Source organism: Bactrocera neohumeralis, chromosome 3, assembly GCF_024586455.1.
Source record: "Bactrocera neohumeralis isolate Rockhampton chromosome 3, APGP_CSIRO_Bneo_wtdbg2-racon-allhic-juicebox.fasta_v2, whole genome shotgun sequence".
Lineage (NCBI taxonomy): Eukaryota > Metazoa > Arthropoda > Insecta > Diptera > Tephritidae > Bactrocera > Bactrocera neohumeralis.
Window position 1 is genome coordinate 41,249,405 of NC_065920.1, and position 17,049 is coordinate 41,266,453.

General features: G+C 36.6%; 1 protein-coding gene and 1 long non-coding RNA gene across 2 annotated transcripts in view; one reads left to right on the forward strand and one right to left on the reverse strand.

Annotated features, from left to right (window-relative positions):
• The window catches only part of LOC126752734 (uncharacterized), a 343,225-nt gene that overhangs the window by 263,098 nt on the left and 63,078 nt on the right, over positions 1–17,049 (forward strand). The gene's annotated exons all lie outside the window — the stretch shown is intronic.
• LOC126752541 (uncharacterized) overlaps positions 1–17,049 on the reverse strand; it is a 281,963-nt gene that overhangs the window by 106,929 nt on the left and 157,985 nt on the right. The window contains exons 3-4 of the mRNA XM_050463430.1: positions 2,668–2,712; positions 1,587–1,690 (exon numbers count right to left, since the gene is read on the reverse strand). Coding sequence (XP_050319387.1) covers positions 1,587–1,690; positions 2,668–2,712 — 149 coding nt within the window. The remainder of the gene's footprint in view (positions 1–1,586; positions 1,691–2,667; positions 2,713–17,049) is intronic.

A 17,049-nucleotide genomic window follows, 5' to 3' on the forward strand; every position in this document is an offset into this window, starting at 1 on the left:
CGCGATCGATTTACCATATAAACTGAAGTCTTATTTTATTATATTAATTCTTAATCGCATTTCAATGGAGTTGAAATTGGAATGCAACTCTGCGTGTTGTTGTCCACACTGTAATTTTGGCTGTGTTGAACTCTGCTCGTTGTTGTCCAGGCTGCAAATTTGATTGTGCATTGATGAAATAGCAATCAGCTGTTAAATTTCAAACATCAGAAAAAATACAAAATGAAGAACATAAGCAAGGTGAACAGCTGACAGTTGATCGGGCCTATCGTTGTTCGAGTAACCGGCTGTGCGTAAGACAATTATAATCTTAATGTACTAAATTAATTTGGTTGCGTGACTTATCGTTCTTTGCGCATTTGCAACAACGAATACCACAGTCGATGGAATGTTGAGCTGTACGCGATATGCAGCGAGACAGCGGCTACGCTTGCTTGGATGACAACATTACAGCTTTGAAAGTATTCGATTCAGTACTCGCCGGTGGAAGCAGACGAAAAGGAAGACTACACACCGCCGGAGAGCAGACGAAAAAGGTCTTGGCTGTATTTGGTATCTGTTATTGGTTCCAAAATCTGTTAAGCAGTGTCTATCGCTGTTAAGAAGTAGCACAGCAGTCATTTGTAATACCTTAAACTAATCGAAGATAGATAAAAAGCTATATATTAGGTTGTCAAATATCTTCCACTTTTTGCTCTTTATTCAATGCTTTATAAAAAGTGTTACAGTGATCGGATTTAGTTCAAATATCCGCCGTTTCGTTCGATAATCTGTTTCCATCTAGACGGCGATTTCTTAATACCCCCCTCGTAGAAGAACCCCCCCCCTTTGCAAAGAACGCGGACAGCCACTTTTCACAACCCTCTTTTGAGTTCAAGTTTACACCAACAAGGGTGTTCGCCATGGACAGGAACAGGTGGTAACCACTTGGCGCTATGTCCGGGCTATATATGCGAGCTCCCGAATTTCAGCGTTACTGAACTCCATGTTTACAAGTGTATAAGCGTCGTTTTGTAGGTTATATCAAGCCCTTTCGAAGATGTATAGTATTGAAAGGTACGAAGTGTGTAGCATTTTGTACATAGCCGCGAAATTTAAAAGAGCGAAAGGGAGATATTTCACAACCTAATGTAAATAGGTGGTCAGGATGACGAAGTTGAATTCCGAGTGACTGTGTGTCTGTTCGTCTGTTCATACCTTCAGTATTAAGGCATCGTAATGAACGTAATGAACCTTACGTTGGTTGGTATTCAAGAGGTACGAAACTACAAAACTGTAGGATGGTACCAGGTCTTAAAGTAAAGAGGGGCATCTGAGGCTTGAAAATTTTTAAAAGGTGGGTGTGATCTTCGTTTAGTTACGGTTTACCAAAATGTTTTAACTAAATTTCTGCAATTTAAAACTTTCTGAGATTACAAGTATTATTATTATTATTACTTCCGTGTTTTCTCGAGTTTTAACTTCAGATTAAGTTCTCTTGAATTCAGTGTTTTATTGTCTAAAGATATTTAAGGTTCATATTACTTGGTCAAACGAATATATTGTTATTAATAATAATTATGTGACTAGATGTTGGACTCATTTACCTTATATCCTTTCAGATTATCGACGACGCACGCCAGTAGCGCATCTCTGCCCACAGATACGGTCACGTTATTGATGGGTTCCGGAAAGCCAGGCGCTGTGGGATCTGCAAAAGTAAGTTTACGTATTTAAAAACCGGTTTTTGGTTCACTTTAGGAATAGCGGTTTCTGGTTGCAATTAACTTAATCTACTTTCAAAATAAAAAAAACGTTAAGTCTTTTCGAGTGCAGCACCAACTGGAAACTTCTTCGTAAAAGGCAAATACTTCGCCTCGCATTTTAAAAGAAAATTCATAAATGTCAATTTGTTGTTGTGCGTTATCTTTATTTGCAAACCACTCGCCATCAATCATTTGCAACTATCCGCTGCAAGCAAAACTTTGTTGCACAAAAACCGTCCGAGCCGCCCCTACAGCTCGCTCGCCCACAACTGTGGCAGACAAAAGACGCAACTTTCCTAAGAGCAGTAATTGCAGAGAAATGTTTGTCAACTTGCTGATTTTACGATTACAATATTGCACTGGTAAACTTTTGTTGCACAACATTTAATGCGACAAAGTTGCAATTACACGCGCATTTTCAATTAAAGCGGAAAATATCCAGTGTGGTCGCATGGAGGCGGACAGCAGAGAGAAGCGAAGAGTGTGTACAGCGCATTTGCTCACTTGCTTCTCGAAGTAGCCCACCCACCCATTCTAGGGCTAACATAACCCGCATAAATCTTTGTCGCTGCAAAATTTCTCAAACCTTCCTATTTGTTACTTTCTTCTTCTTTGCTAAATTTTTTCCATTATTTCGTCTACTGTGTCCTTTGCCAAGTGTTTCTCCCTCAATTCTGTTACTTTTTCTCTGACAAATAGAATTAAAGATTTGCTCTATGCCTTGCTATTGCAGTATATTTGTCTCCAGCAAACAGTATCTTTGCAAGCCTTTCCTACCCCAAACTTCCGCAGTTACTCTAGGAGAGGTCTGTAAGTATTTTTAAGTATGCTTACAGTTGTGGACATTCCTCTATGTGCTATTACTTAATGAAAACAAAAAAGAAATTTACAGTTTTTTTCGTCTTATTCTACTTTTAATTACCATTTTCGTCGATCTTCTGCGCGTCCTGCACCCGCGTGTGTTTGCCTGCAAATAGAAGGAGCGAAAGAGAAGCGTTGTAAATAAATAAAATTTTACAGCAGTTTTCTATTTGTGTGTGTTTGTGTCTTCGAAATATAGTCGTAGTAGATAATGCAATAGTTCGTAAAACTTAGTTGGCAAAGTAGTAAAATATGACAATATGTACATATGTATGTATGTAATATTGTGCGCTGGGTATTGTTAGATTGTCAACGGGCAGCTAATTTCGACGATCGTAAAAATGTTCGAAGTAAATAGCAAATAGTATTCGTGGAGCGTCAAAGGACCTCCACCCAAATGCCGCAGTGTAGTTTTGAAGAATCGTGGACGGCGAAGGGCAAGCCTTGGCGACACTCAAGTTTGCTTTGGTGTCATTAAAATCTTTCCTCGAGTAACAGCTATAAATGAAATATGAAGGCAGCAACATTTTGGCTAATATTTAGAGACATGACCTAAAATTAGAAAAATGCGAACAAGATTTCACATAATGCCTTTTAATTACTTTCGAATGCACGAATATAGATATGTACTTGTACATACATACTATATTTCATCGAACAATGTGAGACCCGACTTCCCTACAATGAAGTTTTTGAGAAAACAATGTGTATTTGCCGTAACGATATGTCTCTTTGAGCATATTAGAGGCTGCAAAAATTATCTCATTACAAAGAGAAAACATATTTTATGGAAAAAATAGATAAAACGTTAACTTTTCTTTCCAGTTGCCTCTTTTTTGGCAAAAAAAGGTACACAAATATCTTTAGTAAACAATTTTTATAGTTCATACTATTTTGTAGTATTTTGTATTTTGCTTCAAAATGGGCCACTGTTTTAATAACTAACTCTCAAAAGCCGTTAATTTTTTTCAGCAAAGTAGGAGAAAAAGAAGATAGTTTCAAGTCAATTACAGACCAAATTTTTACCATTTCTATTGTTTTTTTGACATGAAACAAAATGCTTTGTTCTAGTGAAATGGAAGTTTACTCTTCTCCTAATGATACCTTTTCTACGAATTTGTTTTTTAAAAGTTTTAAAAAGTTGATATGTAGTAGTAGAAGTTTTCCTGAATCAAGATCGTAGATTTTTCTGACATTAATTCGCACAAAATTCCATTTCTCACAAAGCAAAGCAAAGACTTTTTAATTTAAATTTTGCGTGAAAACCCATCCGTCGAAATATTTGAGCTTTGATGCAGCCGAAATTCACTCGTATATTTGTACTAAAAATATTTCTTCTGTACTGCTTACTTAAGGCTCGCTCTCTTAACTATCATTAGCTTAGCATACTAAAAGTTTTGCTCCCAATTTGCGCTACTTAAATATTTAGATATGAAGTAAACAACGTGTCAACCTAAATAAAAGCCCAACAAACCAACATTTTACCTTATTAAGGCAAGAAGTCAGCGCCTTTTATGGTTGTGTTGATCTATGCCATCGATCGATATTTCTTAGCTTAAAATAACAGTTTCTCGGTTTTTCATTCAACACAGTTCCTTTCAAGTCTAAAACACTGATTATAGCGACCTTCCAACTTTTCGATACCATTTCATTCGACGAAAATTTGAAAACCCATCAGTCGAAATATTTCTCTCTAGGTTCGTATAACTGTCACATCAAAATAGTCATTAGTGTTTTATACGTTTGTCTTTCTGAAGTACACAAAGTGCTTTCGGCAATTTTTTAAGTGAGCGAAATTATTCAACAACAAGTAAGGAAGGGCTAAGTTCGGGTGTCACCGAACATTTTATACTCTCGCATGGTAAAGTGATAATCGAGATTTCATTATCCGTCATTTACATATTTTTCAAATACCGTATTTGTTTTATGTTTATACATCAGATAATTCAAAATAGCTTTATATTGGAAGAAGGCGTGGTTGCTAACCGATTTCACCCATATTTCGTACATGTCATCAGGATGTTAAAGTTATATACCGAATTTTATTGAAATCAGTAAATATGCTTCTTGGTCGGCGCCACGCATTTTCAATTTTTTGCCAGTTCTTCCGTAAAATTTAGTGTTTCTGACGTTTTTTGTTAGTCGGTTAACGCACTTTTAGTGATTTTGAACATAACCTTTGTATGGGAGGTGGGCGTGGTTATTATCCGATTTCTTCCATTTTTGAACTGTATATGGAAATACCTGAAGAAAACGACTCTGTAGACTTTGGTTGACATAGCTATAGTAGTTTCCGAGATATGTACAAAAAACTTAGTAGGGGGCGGGGCCACGCCCACTTTTCCAAAAAAAATTACGTCTAAATATGCCCCTCTCTAATGCGATCCTTTGTGCCAAATTTCACTTTAATATCTTTATTTATGGCTTAGTTAAACACTTTATAGGTTTTCGGTTTCCGCCATTTTGCGGTGTTTTGCCCATCTTCGAATTTTGGAAAAAGGCTTTCATTGATAGTTGCTTTTCGCCAGCAAGTGTTTTTTATGGGTAAAAATTATTCAAAAGGATCGAGAGCGCATCGACGACGAGCCACGTTCAAGACTGTCATCAACATCAAGTGATGATCAACACGTCAATAAAATAAAGAGATTGGTGCTTGAGAAATGATTCTTAACAGTCAGAAATTTTACTGCTATCATTGGAACATCGAAAACTTCAGTGAAAACCATTTTGAAAGATCATTGTGGCCGTAGAAAAATGAAAACACGATTGGTTCTAAAATCACTAAATTTTTTCGAAAAACAACGGCCCGTTAATGTCTGTGAAACAGTACCTTCCGATTACCATGTTGTCATGAAACTTATTATTACTGGCTATGAGTCTTGAATCTATGCTTAAGTCCCAGCAATAGACGATGAATCGGCCGAATATCGTGGCAAAGATGAGATTAAGCCAAAAAATCCCCGTCAAAGCAGGTCAAAAAAGGTCAAGGTTATGTTGACAGTTTTCTTCGATTATTGAGGTGTGCTGCACTCCGAATTCCTTTCGATCGGTCAAACTGTGAACAAGGAATATTAAAAAGAGGACGGAAATATGGCACCACGATAATGCACCATCACATACCGCATTGATTCTTCGTGAGTTTTTCGCCTAATTTTCAACCAATATCGTGCCGCAAAAAGTGTATTTGCCTGATAGCTCCATGTGTCTTCTGGCTATTCTGCAAGTTCAAGCGACCGCTCAGGAAAACCCGTTTTGAGTCAACTGAAGACATTAAACGTGAATCGCTAACCGCATTGAAAGCTATGCTGGAACTTGGACTTTAACAATATTTTTGAGGATTGGAAAAAGCGATGGCACAAGTGTATTCGGGTCATCGGGAGATTACTTTGAGGGGGAGATATAGATTTTGAAGAATAAATTAAGAGTTTTAAAGTTATGAACAAAGACTTACTATTTTTTGCTCACAGTAATATAAACTCTTTGCGGTATATTTTGAAGCATACCAAACAAACATGTAGATACCACTCATCTTTTCAGTCAGACTCGTATAAAAGTGTCCCCTGGAACTGATTAGTTCTGTGCGTTCTCCACATTTGCAATCTTCTAGAGTTATACGGAAATGTTGTCAGATGACTAGAGCGAGAATAATCCGGAGTTTTTGAGACTGATGTGAAAACCATATTTGAAAGTAAGTTTAGTTTTCTGATTACAAAAAAATATCTATCTAAAATTAGCGCTAAAAATCAGTAGTTAATTTTTATTGAACAGACTCATCAACATACTTTATGAGCGCCATGCGATTTCTTAAGACTAGAATATTAAAAATTCTTTCCTTTGGAACTGTAATTTTTGACTGATGATAAATCAGTATTCCGGAAGCTTGAAGTGTCTCCTAAGATCCAGTTCCGATGAATAGATTACGGCCCCCACTTCATTACCCATTTGTGATCCGTCTGTTCTCAATGTTGTAAGTTCCACTTGCGAGTCCCGTGCTCCTGTGCCATCCACCCTGCCCCTAGTGTCACTTGAAACCTTCTCTTCCAAATAAGGCGTGAGGGTTTGTGAGCTATTTTATCCACCTAGTTCTATAACTATGCTCGAAGGAATTCGCCTAACGCTGCCAAACTTGCAGCTTATTTTACTGCAGAGCTTTCCACGCCAATGTCGATTGCTTGGGTATACCTTTCTAGTGCAGCTATTAGAGTAGTTCATAGCGCTCCTGTTTTGCAGAGAACAGTGAGCCGCTGTCCCCAATCCGACCGAAAAAGATAGTTTAATAGAGTATTTTTTGTTCAGAAAGTTTTCCGAAAACTGAGAAGAGCAATTTCTGGAGACATAAGTATAAGAAAAATTATACATTAAACTTTTTTTGTAAGTTGGCCTGACTAGACTAAAAAATTGCTATAACAGATTTTTGGTCGCTTCATTCAAAAGCTCTCTTAGTATATGCCTAAGTCTACTTGTAAGGATATGACAAAAATTTCCCAGTTTCATATGTGGGTCAATATTCATGCCTATCTATTTCTTACATAAAATTAATAAAATATTATTCTTATTTGCTCTTATTACCTATTGATTTCTACGTTCACCTTCATCACTTTAACATTTTATTATTTTTTTTCGTTGCAACATCAGCAGATGCCTGTCATACTCAGTTAAATATTACAGCTCGCATTTTCACCCAAATGGCTTGCTTTCTATTTAACTCTCGCCACGAAAAGAAAAACTAAATAAAGTGTGTCAACTCAACGCAGTGAGGTCGTCGGCTGTCACTTTTTTACTTAAAGCGACAAAATTTCCAAATAACTCAACTCCGAAAAAGGTCGACTCACTTGCCACCAGTGCAACCTCAGCGGCGAAGGAAGGAAATATGCATGCTTTCCTACAACAGGATATCAACTCAAACCAGCTGGCAACAGCTGTTGCAACGATAGAGCGCCCTGGAGACGGCGCTTCAGCATACAAAGGAATAAATGCCGGCTAAGGCATCGCTGATACCAGAGGAGTAAATTTCAGCAATGTGCGGGTATATGGCTGCGTCACTGCTGTCAAAACTGATTTCTTGTCATCAACAGCAGCAGGAGCCGCTATGCTGGCAGCATTTGCAGCCGCTCCATCTCCAATGGTGAAAAGAGTTAATATTTTTTCTGACAAACATTTTCGTATGAGTTGCTCCTCACCCCACTTTCCTTACGCTGGCGTGAATATACATACTTCGTGTGTATATACAAAGCACATAACTGGCGTTGGCGATACTTCATATTTTGGCAGTGCATATTTCATATCAGCAGCCTTCAAGCGCGAAATTGCCACATTGCTGCCACGTGCTGCATGTTGCATGCCACTTTCCAGTTTTACCTGCTAACCGAGCCAGCAGCAGCTGCAGTGGCTTGCTGGCGCAGCAGGAAGCAGCTACTTACATGGCTGTTCAGCTGCTTACTTGCCACACTATTTCCTGTCGCAGCAGCGGTGGCGTTACAAGAATGTTTGTGTGTCTGTTCGTCTTTTTGTTTAAAAAATTTCGCTATGGAATTTAGACTTTTCAATGGATTTTTTAGAAATAGTTGGATCGTTTGTGCGCACATAAAATAAGGCATAGTTTGTAGGATAAAGGCATACCTAGTAAATAAAAATAACAAAATTTTCTCGAAATTTGAAGTATGTTTACCTGTTGGTTAATATTGCAATTTGAGATGTCAGTAAGACACAGACGAGTCGGCCGACTACATAGTTGTATATCAATAATCGAAAAAATGTTGCCTCAGTATTCCATGCAAGTGTTATATCTAATATTTAACTTAAAACTACACGGTCGACGTTATTTCTCTCCAACCACTTGACTACTCTCTTTCAACCGGAACTCTGCTGACCTGATTCCGCCACTAACCCATAATCAATGGTAACATATCGGCTAGTAGCAGTAAAATCAGTCAACGGAGTTGCATGGGCCGAGATAGCGATTACTACAGGCTGGTAGGCCAACTACCATACTTCCATTCATCTGATTTTCATATATTACATTGTCAAATGTCTACCTTCCGCTTTTTTGCTCTTTATTCAATGCTTTATAAAAAGTGTTACAATGATCGGATTTAGTTCAAATATGCGTCGTTTCGTTTGATAATCTGTTTCCATCTAGACGACAAATTCATAATACCCGCCTCTAGCGGATTTGCCTTTAACGATAGAAATCTTTAAAATAGCGTTAATTTTGGCGTTAGTGAACTCCATGCTTACACGTCTATAACTGTTGAACGCAATATCCAAACCAATCATACATAGTTTTGTAGGTTATGTCAAAACCTTTCAAAGATGTATAGTATTGTAGCTCGGTAGCGCTTTATACATAGCCGCGAAATTGAAAAGACGAAAAGGCGGATGGCAGATATTTTCCAACCTAATATAATCATGAAAGATCCGAGCTTTATAAGGCTGTTCGTTAATAGGAATCTATCGACCAGATTTTATGTAGAAAAGTTTAACTTAATCAGAAAAAGATTGAAAACAAAGAGGCTGTAGACTGTTACATGACCCATGAGGAGTAGTTAAACTTTAGGATGCCAGTGATTGGCACGAATTTCAAGAGGTTCTGAGGTTTTACTAACTATACTTCTTCCAGTGTCTCGTACCAAGCATCTTTTTACCAATGCGATTTAAGTGCACAAGAAATTATCTTCAGTTTCCCTGGTGCTTTCCTCTTGACATTTCCACAGTCTCCTCGATCTGTCAAATGTGGAGTCATCAGTGATCAGTTAGTATTCCAACATTGTTCCTACAGTCACAGTCTCTTGTATCGAGTACCGATAAAACTTTTTGTATTCCTAATCTTCGGCTTTACAGAGATAAAGATAAAAAGCTTTTCAGAGAACTGACTTATAAGGCTTATTGCAGCATTAGATTCGAGAAGTCACATGTTTATAGATTTTTTTCCGGCCAACTAAAGCCAACTCCGCTACACTCTGAAAATTATTTGAGGAATGTTTTCTGTCGCTACTGCAACAACACGGTGTACGAGTATTTAACCTGCTCTATCGAGATCCGATTCTACAAAATATTTAGTATGATTCAGCGAGCTATTCTTTTTATAGCAATTTTTCTGCTCACCAGCTACACTTTTTAAAGTTACACACCCTTAAAGTCTACAACTCTATATATGTATTTCTTTCTCATAGTTGCCCCCATCGCACCCCCCAAGGAAAATGCGTATGTGAACTCAAAAGCACACCAACTTGCGTTGCAGTTTAAACTCGTTGCATGTTCTATTCATAAAAACTATGCTTCAGTTGAACCGTTTTAGTTGTTATTGCCGCAGGCAACAGCATAAATTCAGTAACAACATGTTACATATAATGCCATACAAATGCTACAATTGTTGGTTGCTGCTGTTCCGCGCAGCATTTGCTGCTGATACTTGATATTGTTCTGCTATTTGTTGCAGTTTTATGCTGGTGTTGCCAGTTAAATTGCTAGTTTTATTTCAAAAAAAATCTATTTTTTAAGCATGCATATGTACATAGATATACGTCTGTAATGGTGCAATTATCAAGAGTATGGAACTACATGAAATCGACTGCGGTCTGCGTAAATATTTTTTTACTCCAGCCCAGCAGTGAAAACTACCGCATCGAATAAGCTTAACAGGGATTATTAAGAGGAGTTTGAAACCAGTGGAAAAATAAAATGGATTGAAATGTTTTACTAAGGTTTTTTCATGTAGGGCAATTTGAAACACGTAGGAGACCCTGAAGTAAATTTATAACATTGACACCAGCATGACGAGAATTCCAAATTCCACTTGCAAGCTATTTTTTTCGAACTTAGACAATTTTCTAATCACATCATCGGTAATGAGTGATCTGAGATAGATTAGTGGCAAAGAGCTGGGACTGACTTAAGAAGTTTTAGAAGGATACCTTAAGAGTGCTAACATTATGTTAGTCCGCTTGGCTAATCTGATCTCGGTTTTTGCCAGAGTCTTCGAGAGTATATTTGCTTACTTAATGAATATATAGTGCAGGCTTTTGCTCCAAAATCCAATTGATAGTTGCTAATATGCCATCCTTTTAAAACTAAGTTCAGATCGATTTAGTTTTTTATCAAGACTCGCTTAGTCTAGGATTGACGTAACATGCCCTTTTATCTGCTGCTTCTTTTAAGCTTAACACAAAATTTGATCTTAGTACAAATCAATTCTTACTGAGGATTCTATGATTGATAATATACTGTTAAGAAGAATACTGATTCCAAAATATTCCAATTGCATAACGGGTATTTTTTTAGATATTTGGTTTTCAAAGAGCCGATAATTTTTTTAGAGGTAGTCTTTTTGACGACCATTATTTGATGTCTATACAGTTACCCAGCAGAATCGGTAGTTCGTAGTACCATGGACCGGCGATCTAGTGCAGTGAAGGAGACTCATTCATTCATTCGCCATCGTGCGCATCAATTGAAGAAGACTTTGTTCAGAAGCCCTAATATTCTCAAAAAGTCACAGTTTGATATGGATACAGATTTCTTTTTGAAAACCACATGTCTTAAAACACACTATTCTTCATTGAAAGTGTCTTTATGTCTAAAATGCCATCATTAAGATCTAGTCTGACCTAGTCTACTATTTGCAAATTACTGCTTTTTGGATTTGGTAAATTTCCTTACAGTAGCTGATTTCTTTCACAATAGCTACTTTTAGTTATAGCAGAAACAGTGAATTCCTTCCTCAGTTGATCCCCCTTCCGAGCAAAATTTGTCAAAAGTTGCGCCCGTAAAAATTAGCAACCTTTTTTTGTTTTCATTTGAACAATGTTGCTAAGTTTTCAATTACAATTTTTCATAATATAAAATATCAAAACTGAAATCAAACTATTAAAAATAAAAATATTAGCATTCGGCTCTGATTTTGAGTTATTTTAAGAAAATTTCAAACATATTGAAGACAATTTTTATAATTACTATAGTATATCAAGACTGGTAACCCTACGTTGTGAGAGAGCAATAAGCTGACTCGTTTCTACGAGAAAAATCCAAATCGTGGGGAATTCTACGGTAGCGTACGGTCAAGCGGGCGTTGGAAGCGGTGTTGGCTAATCATTTACAGTGCGCTCTAATAAAATAGGTCGTATCAGCTGATTCGGGCTGCGGTTTTGCGTTGTTCGTTGTTTCTGTTATTATCCATCATGAACTCCCACTAGTCATGAAAATATTCGTTTACCAAATATCGGGTGATTTTTTAAGAGCTTGATAACTTTTTTTAAAAAAAAAACGCATAAAATTTGCAAAATCTCATCGGTTCTTTATTTGAAACGTTAGATTGGTTCATGACATTTACTTTTTGAAGATAATTTCATTTAAATGTTGACCGCGGCTGCGTCTTAGTGATCCATTCAAAGTCCAATTTTGGGCAGGTTTTTCGAGCATTTCGGCCGGAATAGCCCGAATTTCTTCGGAAATGTTGTCTTCCAAAGCTGGAATAGTCTAAGTCTAAAGGCGTTAAATCGCATGATCTTGGTGGCCAACTTACGGGTCCATTTCTTGAGATGAATTGTTCTCCGAAGTTTTCCCTCAAAATGGCCATAGAATCGCGAGCTGTGTGGCAACCAAGTTCAGTTCTTCCATTTTTGGCAACAAAAAGTTTGTTAGCATCGAACGATAGCGATCGCCATTCACCGTAACGTTGCGTCCAACAGCATCTTTGAAAAAATACGGTTTTGATTCCACCAGCGTACAAACCACACCAAACAGTGCATTTTTCGGGATGCATGGGCAGTTGGCCACCAAGATCATGCGATTTAACGCCTTTAGACTATTTTTTTTGGGACTACGTCAAGTCTAAAGTCTACAGAAATAAGCCAGCAACTATTCCAGCTTTGGAAGACAACATTTCCGAAGAAATTCGGGCTATTCCGGTTGCCCAAAATTGGACTTTCCGAATGGACCACCTAAGACGCAGCCGCGATCAACATTTAAATGAAATTATCTTCAAAAAGTAAATGTCATGAACCAATCTAACGTTTCAAATAAAGAACCGATGAGATTTTGCAAATTTTATGCGTTTTTTTTTTAAAAAACTCAAGCTCATGAAAAATTCGCCAAATACATAACGACTTTTCTGTTATTTATTTTTCTATGCGTGCCTCATAATCTAAAGGGAAACTTCTAGTACTGAAAAGTACTAGTTACTCTAGTACTGCTAGACTGGTATGAACTCTGATAACTACTTTTCTTAAGACAAAAACATACAAAAGATATCAATTTTCTGTGTGAAAAGAAGACAATCGCCTAACTAGTTGGTTTCATACTAGTTATAAAGCGATTTATAACTAACTGAGTGGACGTAAGTACATACATACGAAGTTCATATATGTACCTTTGGTGTAGTTGTGCTTGCCAGTGTTGCGACGTTGTTGGAACAAAGCAGTGCTTATCGTTTTTTTTTCATATCCACGGGCGGTGGCAAATGAACTGGTGTTTTGGCCAAAAAATAAAGGATTTAAATATTTCAAACTAATACTCGAATCTGTTAGAGCTCGCGCAAATTTTTTTGCACATTTTCCAGGAATGTTTGAGTTTAGTTTTTGTTGTCTTTTATACAACTGATTCTTTTCGTTAAACGTTTGTACAATTTTAATTTTTCGTGAATTTTTGATTATAAATTTTACACCGAAAAAACCAAAATGCAAATTTTTACTCTCGTCTAATCAATAGTGTTTACATTTTTCCAGTTTTTCCTTTAAATTAAATTTATAATTTCAGAAAAGGGACCGCATGTATTGTTGAATTTAAATTTTCTGATAATCTAACTATTCATCGATTACAGAACAGAATGCATACAACAAACCTTTGGTCACAACCGGTATTGACGCACCCCATATTTCTACAGCAGATATTCACATAGATAAAAGTGCATCCTCTTATAACCTTAATCTTTAAACTCATTACCTTTGCTTTTCTGTAAAGTTGAATGGAATAGGGATTTAAATTATCTAGTAAAAGACATTTACCCAACCACTAAAAGTAGTCTACGAATCCTGGAAAATTTATTAGATGTAAGTTACTGATACATATTACTGAAACTTGAGCTTCTCCACTCAGGTCAGTTTTTTTAGATGAAAATCAGTAAGGCTCTTTTGTCTTAAAAAAAACTCTTCTTCTTCTTTACTGGCGTAGATACCGCTTACGCGATTATAGCCGAGTTAACAACAGCGATCCTTTCGTTTCCTCTTTTCGCTACGTGGCGCCAACTGGATATTCCAAGCGAAGCCAGGTCTTTCTCCAATTGGTCCTTCTAACGGAGTGGAGGTCTTTCTCTTCCTCTGCTTCCTCTTCCTCTGCTTCCCCGGCGGGTACTGCGTCGAAAACTTTCAGAGCTGGAGTGTTTTCGTCCGTTCGGACAACATGACCTAGCCAACGGAGCCGGTGAACTTTGTCAATGTTGTCGTATATCTCATACAGCTCAACGTTCCATCGAATGCGGTATTCGCCATAAATCTTTAGCAGAAACTTTCTCTCGACAACTCGCAACGTCGACTCATCAGTTGTTGTCATCGTCCACACCTCTGCACCATATAGCAGGACAGGAATAATGAGTGACTTATAGAGTTTGGTTTTTGTTCGTCGAGAGAGGACTTTACTTCTCAATTGCCTGCTCAGTCCGAAGTAATATCTGTTGTCAAGAGTTATCCTGCGTTGCTCGGAGAGGTCCTTCCCGAAACTGAGGGAGCTTTTGTCTTAAAAAATGAAATGCTTCACATTCACTTTGTTTTTTTCTCAATTTGGTGTGAAATCCTCTCTCGAATTATAATACCAAATACAAAATGCAGCTCTTGAAAAGAATCGAATTTTGCACTCGCTCTAGGTAAAATATGATATACTAATACATCTATAGCTATAATATAATCAACATATCTACTATGTGAAAATATAACTTCATAAAGCTAACCAACTATTTCTCCAACTATTATTCCACACACTTGACCCCAGTTGCTCTCGCCGCTCATACTTTCCTTTTGTTTGAAGTTTTGCGCCTCTGGGGTGAAGACGAAAACTTTTGTTGCTTGCTTAGCACAACTTTAATTTCTCATTTTTATCGCTGGTGTGGTGGAGCAGTAAAGCTGTGAAGTTGCCAGCGCCTGATGCCTTAGCTGCGAGTACGTGAATAAGAAACCCCCTGTGAAAGTAGTAATAATGGAGAACGCAAAAAATTTCATATTTTTTGGAAAATATCGCAGAAGCTTCGGGCTTTAGGATTTGCGAAAATTAAAAACAAAACTTTTACATTTACTGTTCTCATTACTGGCAAGTAATGCAGAAGCGAACAAATGAAAAGCTAATTTAAAACTTACAGAAATTTTAACACTTAAAATTTTATTTAAATTATTGGTTATGATATTATTTTTTGATTTGACCAACTCTTTGATATAAATAAGCTCAGTATACTCTTTAAATTTCTCATTTAAAATTACATACAACGTATTAAGAACATAAAATTGTTTGGTGACCAAACGTTCCATAAAAGCTCATTTTCAGTTCGTCGGCCGGAGAGGTAAAGTGTGTGTATAAACGTATTTGTAATGTCTTGTCTTATTATCTCGAGTTAAAAACGATTTATACCAAATCTCTGAGTACATTTCTGTGCCGAAAAACCTTTTTCAGGATCTCTTAAACGTTGAAGCAAAGCCGAAAACTAGGAAAAGTCATTTAGCTTCATCGTAGAACGAAATGAAATAGTTTATCTATGAGAATAGCTGATTTGGAAAATACTGCTGGTTTTTAACATGGTTTCTTCGGTCGCCTAAAATATTATAAAGAAGTGAACTTAACTTACATATCTTTAACACTTAAGGGAGGAGCCTACTTTAGAGGCTTCAAAAAAATTTTTTTAGAGGATTTTTTTGGAAAGGAAAGAAATAATTGATTAAAGCGAAATTTCCAGGGTTTATAGTTGTATGTATATTTAAACATTATCTGAAAATTTTTTTATATACGAAATCTTTGACATTCTGCCTTTGGGAAGCAATTGGCCGATGCATCTCTCATGTGCATTTGCCAGACGGCGAGCAGGATGTAGGTGAAACAAAAAATTCAAAGAGATTCATATTTGTTAATAACTTATTTTCTAGTTAAACTAAAACAAATCTAAAAAAAAGTGGTTTTCGACCAAAAAAATGTGCTTTATGTTGTTTAAAAATATGTTTTAACTTGACTTTTCTAAATTTTTTTAGTTTAAATAGAAGATAATTTAATACCGAAGATAATAAACTTTGCCTCCAATTCCATACGACGTTTGGTTCTTCTTCTATCATACCTGCCAATTAAGAAAAATCGTAAAAATTAAAAACCGAGAAATCGCGCGTCAAAATTTTCGCTTTCTGCCCAAGCGCTTATATATATCTGCCAGACGCTCGGTCACTATTTTCCTTCTAGCTTCGAGAATATTTCGAATTCACATCTATAACTTTGGAGACATATTCTTAGATAATTGTTAAAGAGATTTAAGCAAAAAAAATCGATTTTTGAAGCCTCTAAAGCAGGCTCCTACCATAAACGTTTATTCTACGATTTTCTTAGAAATTTTTCCTTTACAAGGTGTTTTATTGGTTGAGGAACCACAAGGTGCTCATTAGAGAAATAAATTTTAAGTATATATTTTAACAAGAATCCATATTTATACCCTGAACAGGGTATTATATATTAAGTTTGCTACGAAGTTTGTAACACCCAGAAGGAAGCGTCGGAGACCCTATAAAGTATATACATACATATATAAATAATCAGTATGTTGAGCTGCGTCGATTTAGCCATGTCCGTCTGTCTATATATATACGAACTAGTCCCTCAGTTTTTAAGACATCGTTTTGAAATTTTGCAAACGTCATTTTCACTTCAAGAAGCTGCTCATTTGCCGAAACTGCCGATATCGGACTACTTTAACATATGGCTGCCATACAAACTGAACGATCGGAATCAAGTTCTTGTATGGAAGACTTTCACATTTCACTATGTATTTTCACAAAAGTTGGCGCAGGTTATTTTCGAAGATAATAATGTAATCTCCGAAGAAATTGTTCAGATCGGACTACTTTGACATATAGCTGCCATACAAACTGAACGATCGGAGTCAAATGCTTGCATCGGAGACTTTTTCAGTTAACGAGATATATTCTGCAAATTCGTCGGGGTTTATTCTCTAAGACAACGCTACAATGGTTGAAGAAATTTTGCAAGTCGGATAACAAAACCTGCCATACAAACAGAAAAAGCAAAATTAAGTTCTTATGTGACAAAAATGTTCATGAAATTTTGCATGGATTTTTGCCCAAGATATTTTCCGTTAAGTTGATGTTAATAATAAATCTTCCTAAAATTTTAAATAACTATATACGTCTAAAAGTCCATTTTCTTTATTAAATAACCATAGTGTTTCTAGCAATCAATCTGGCTTAAA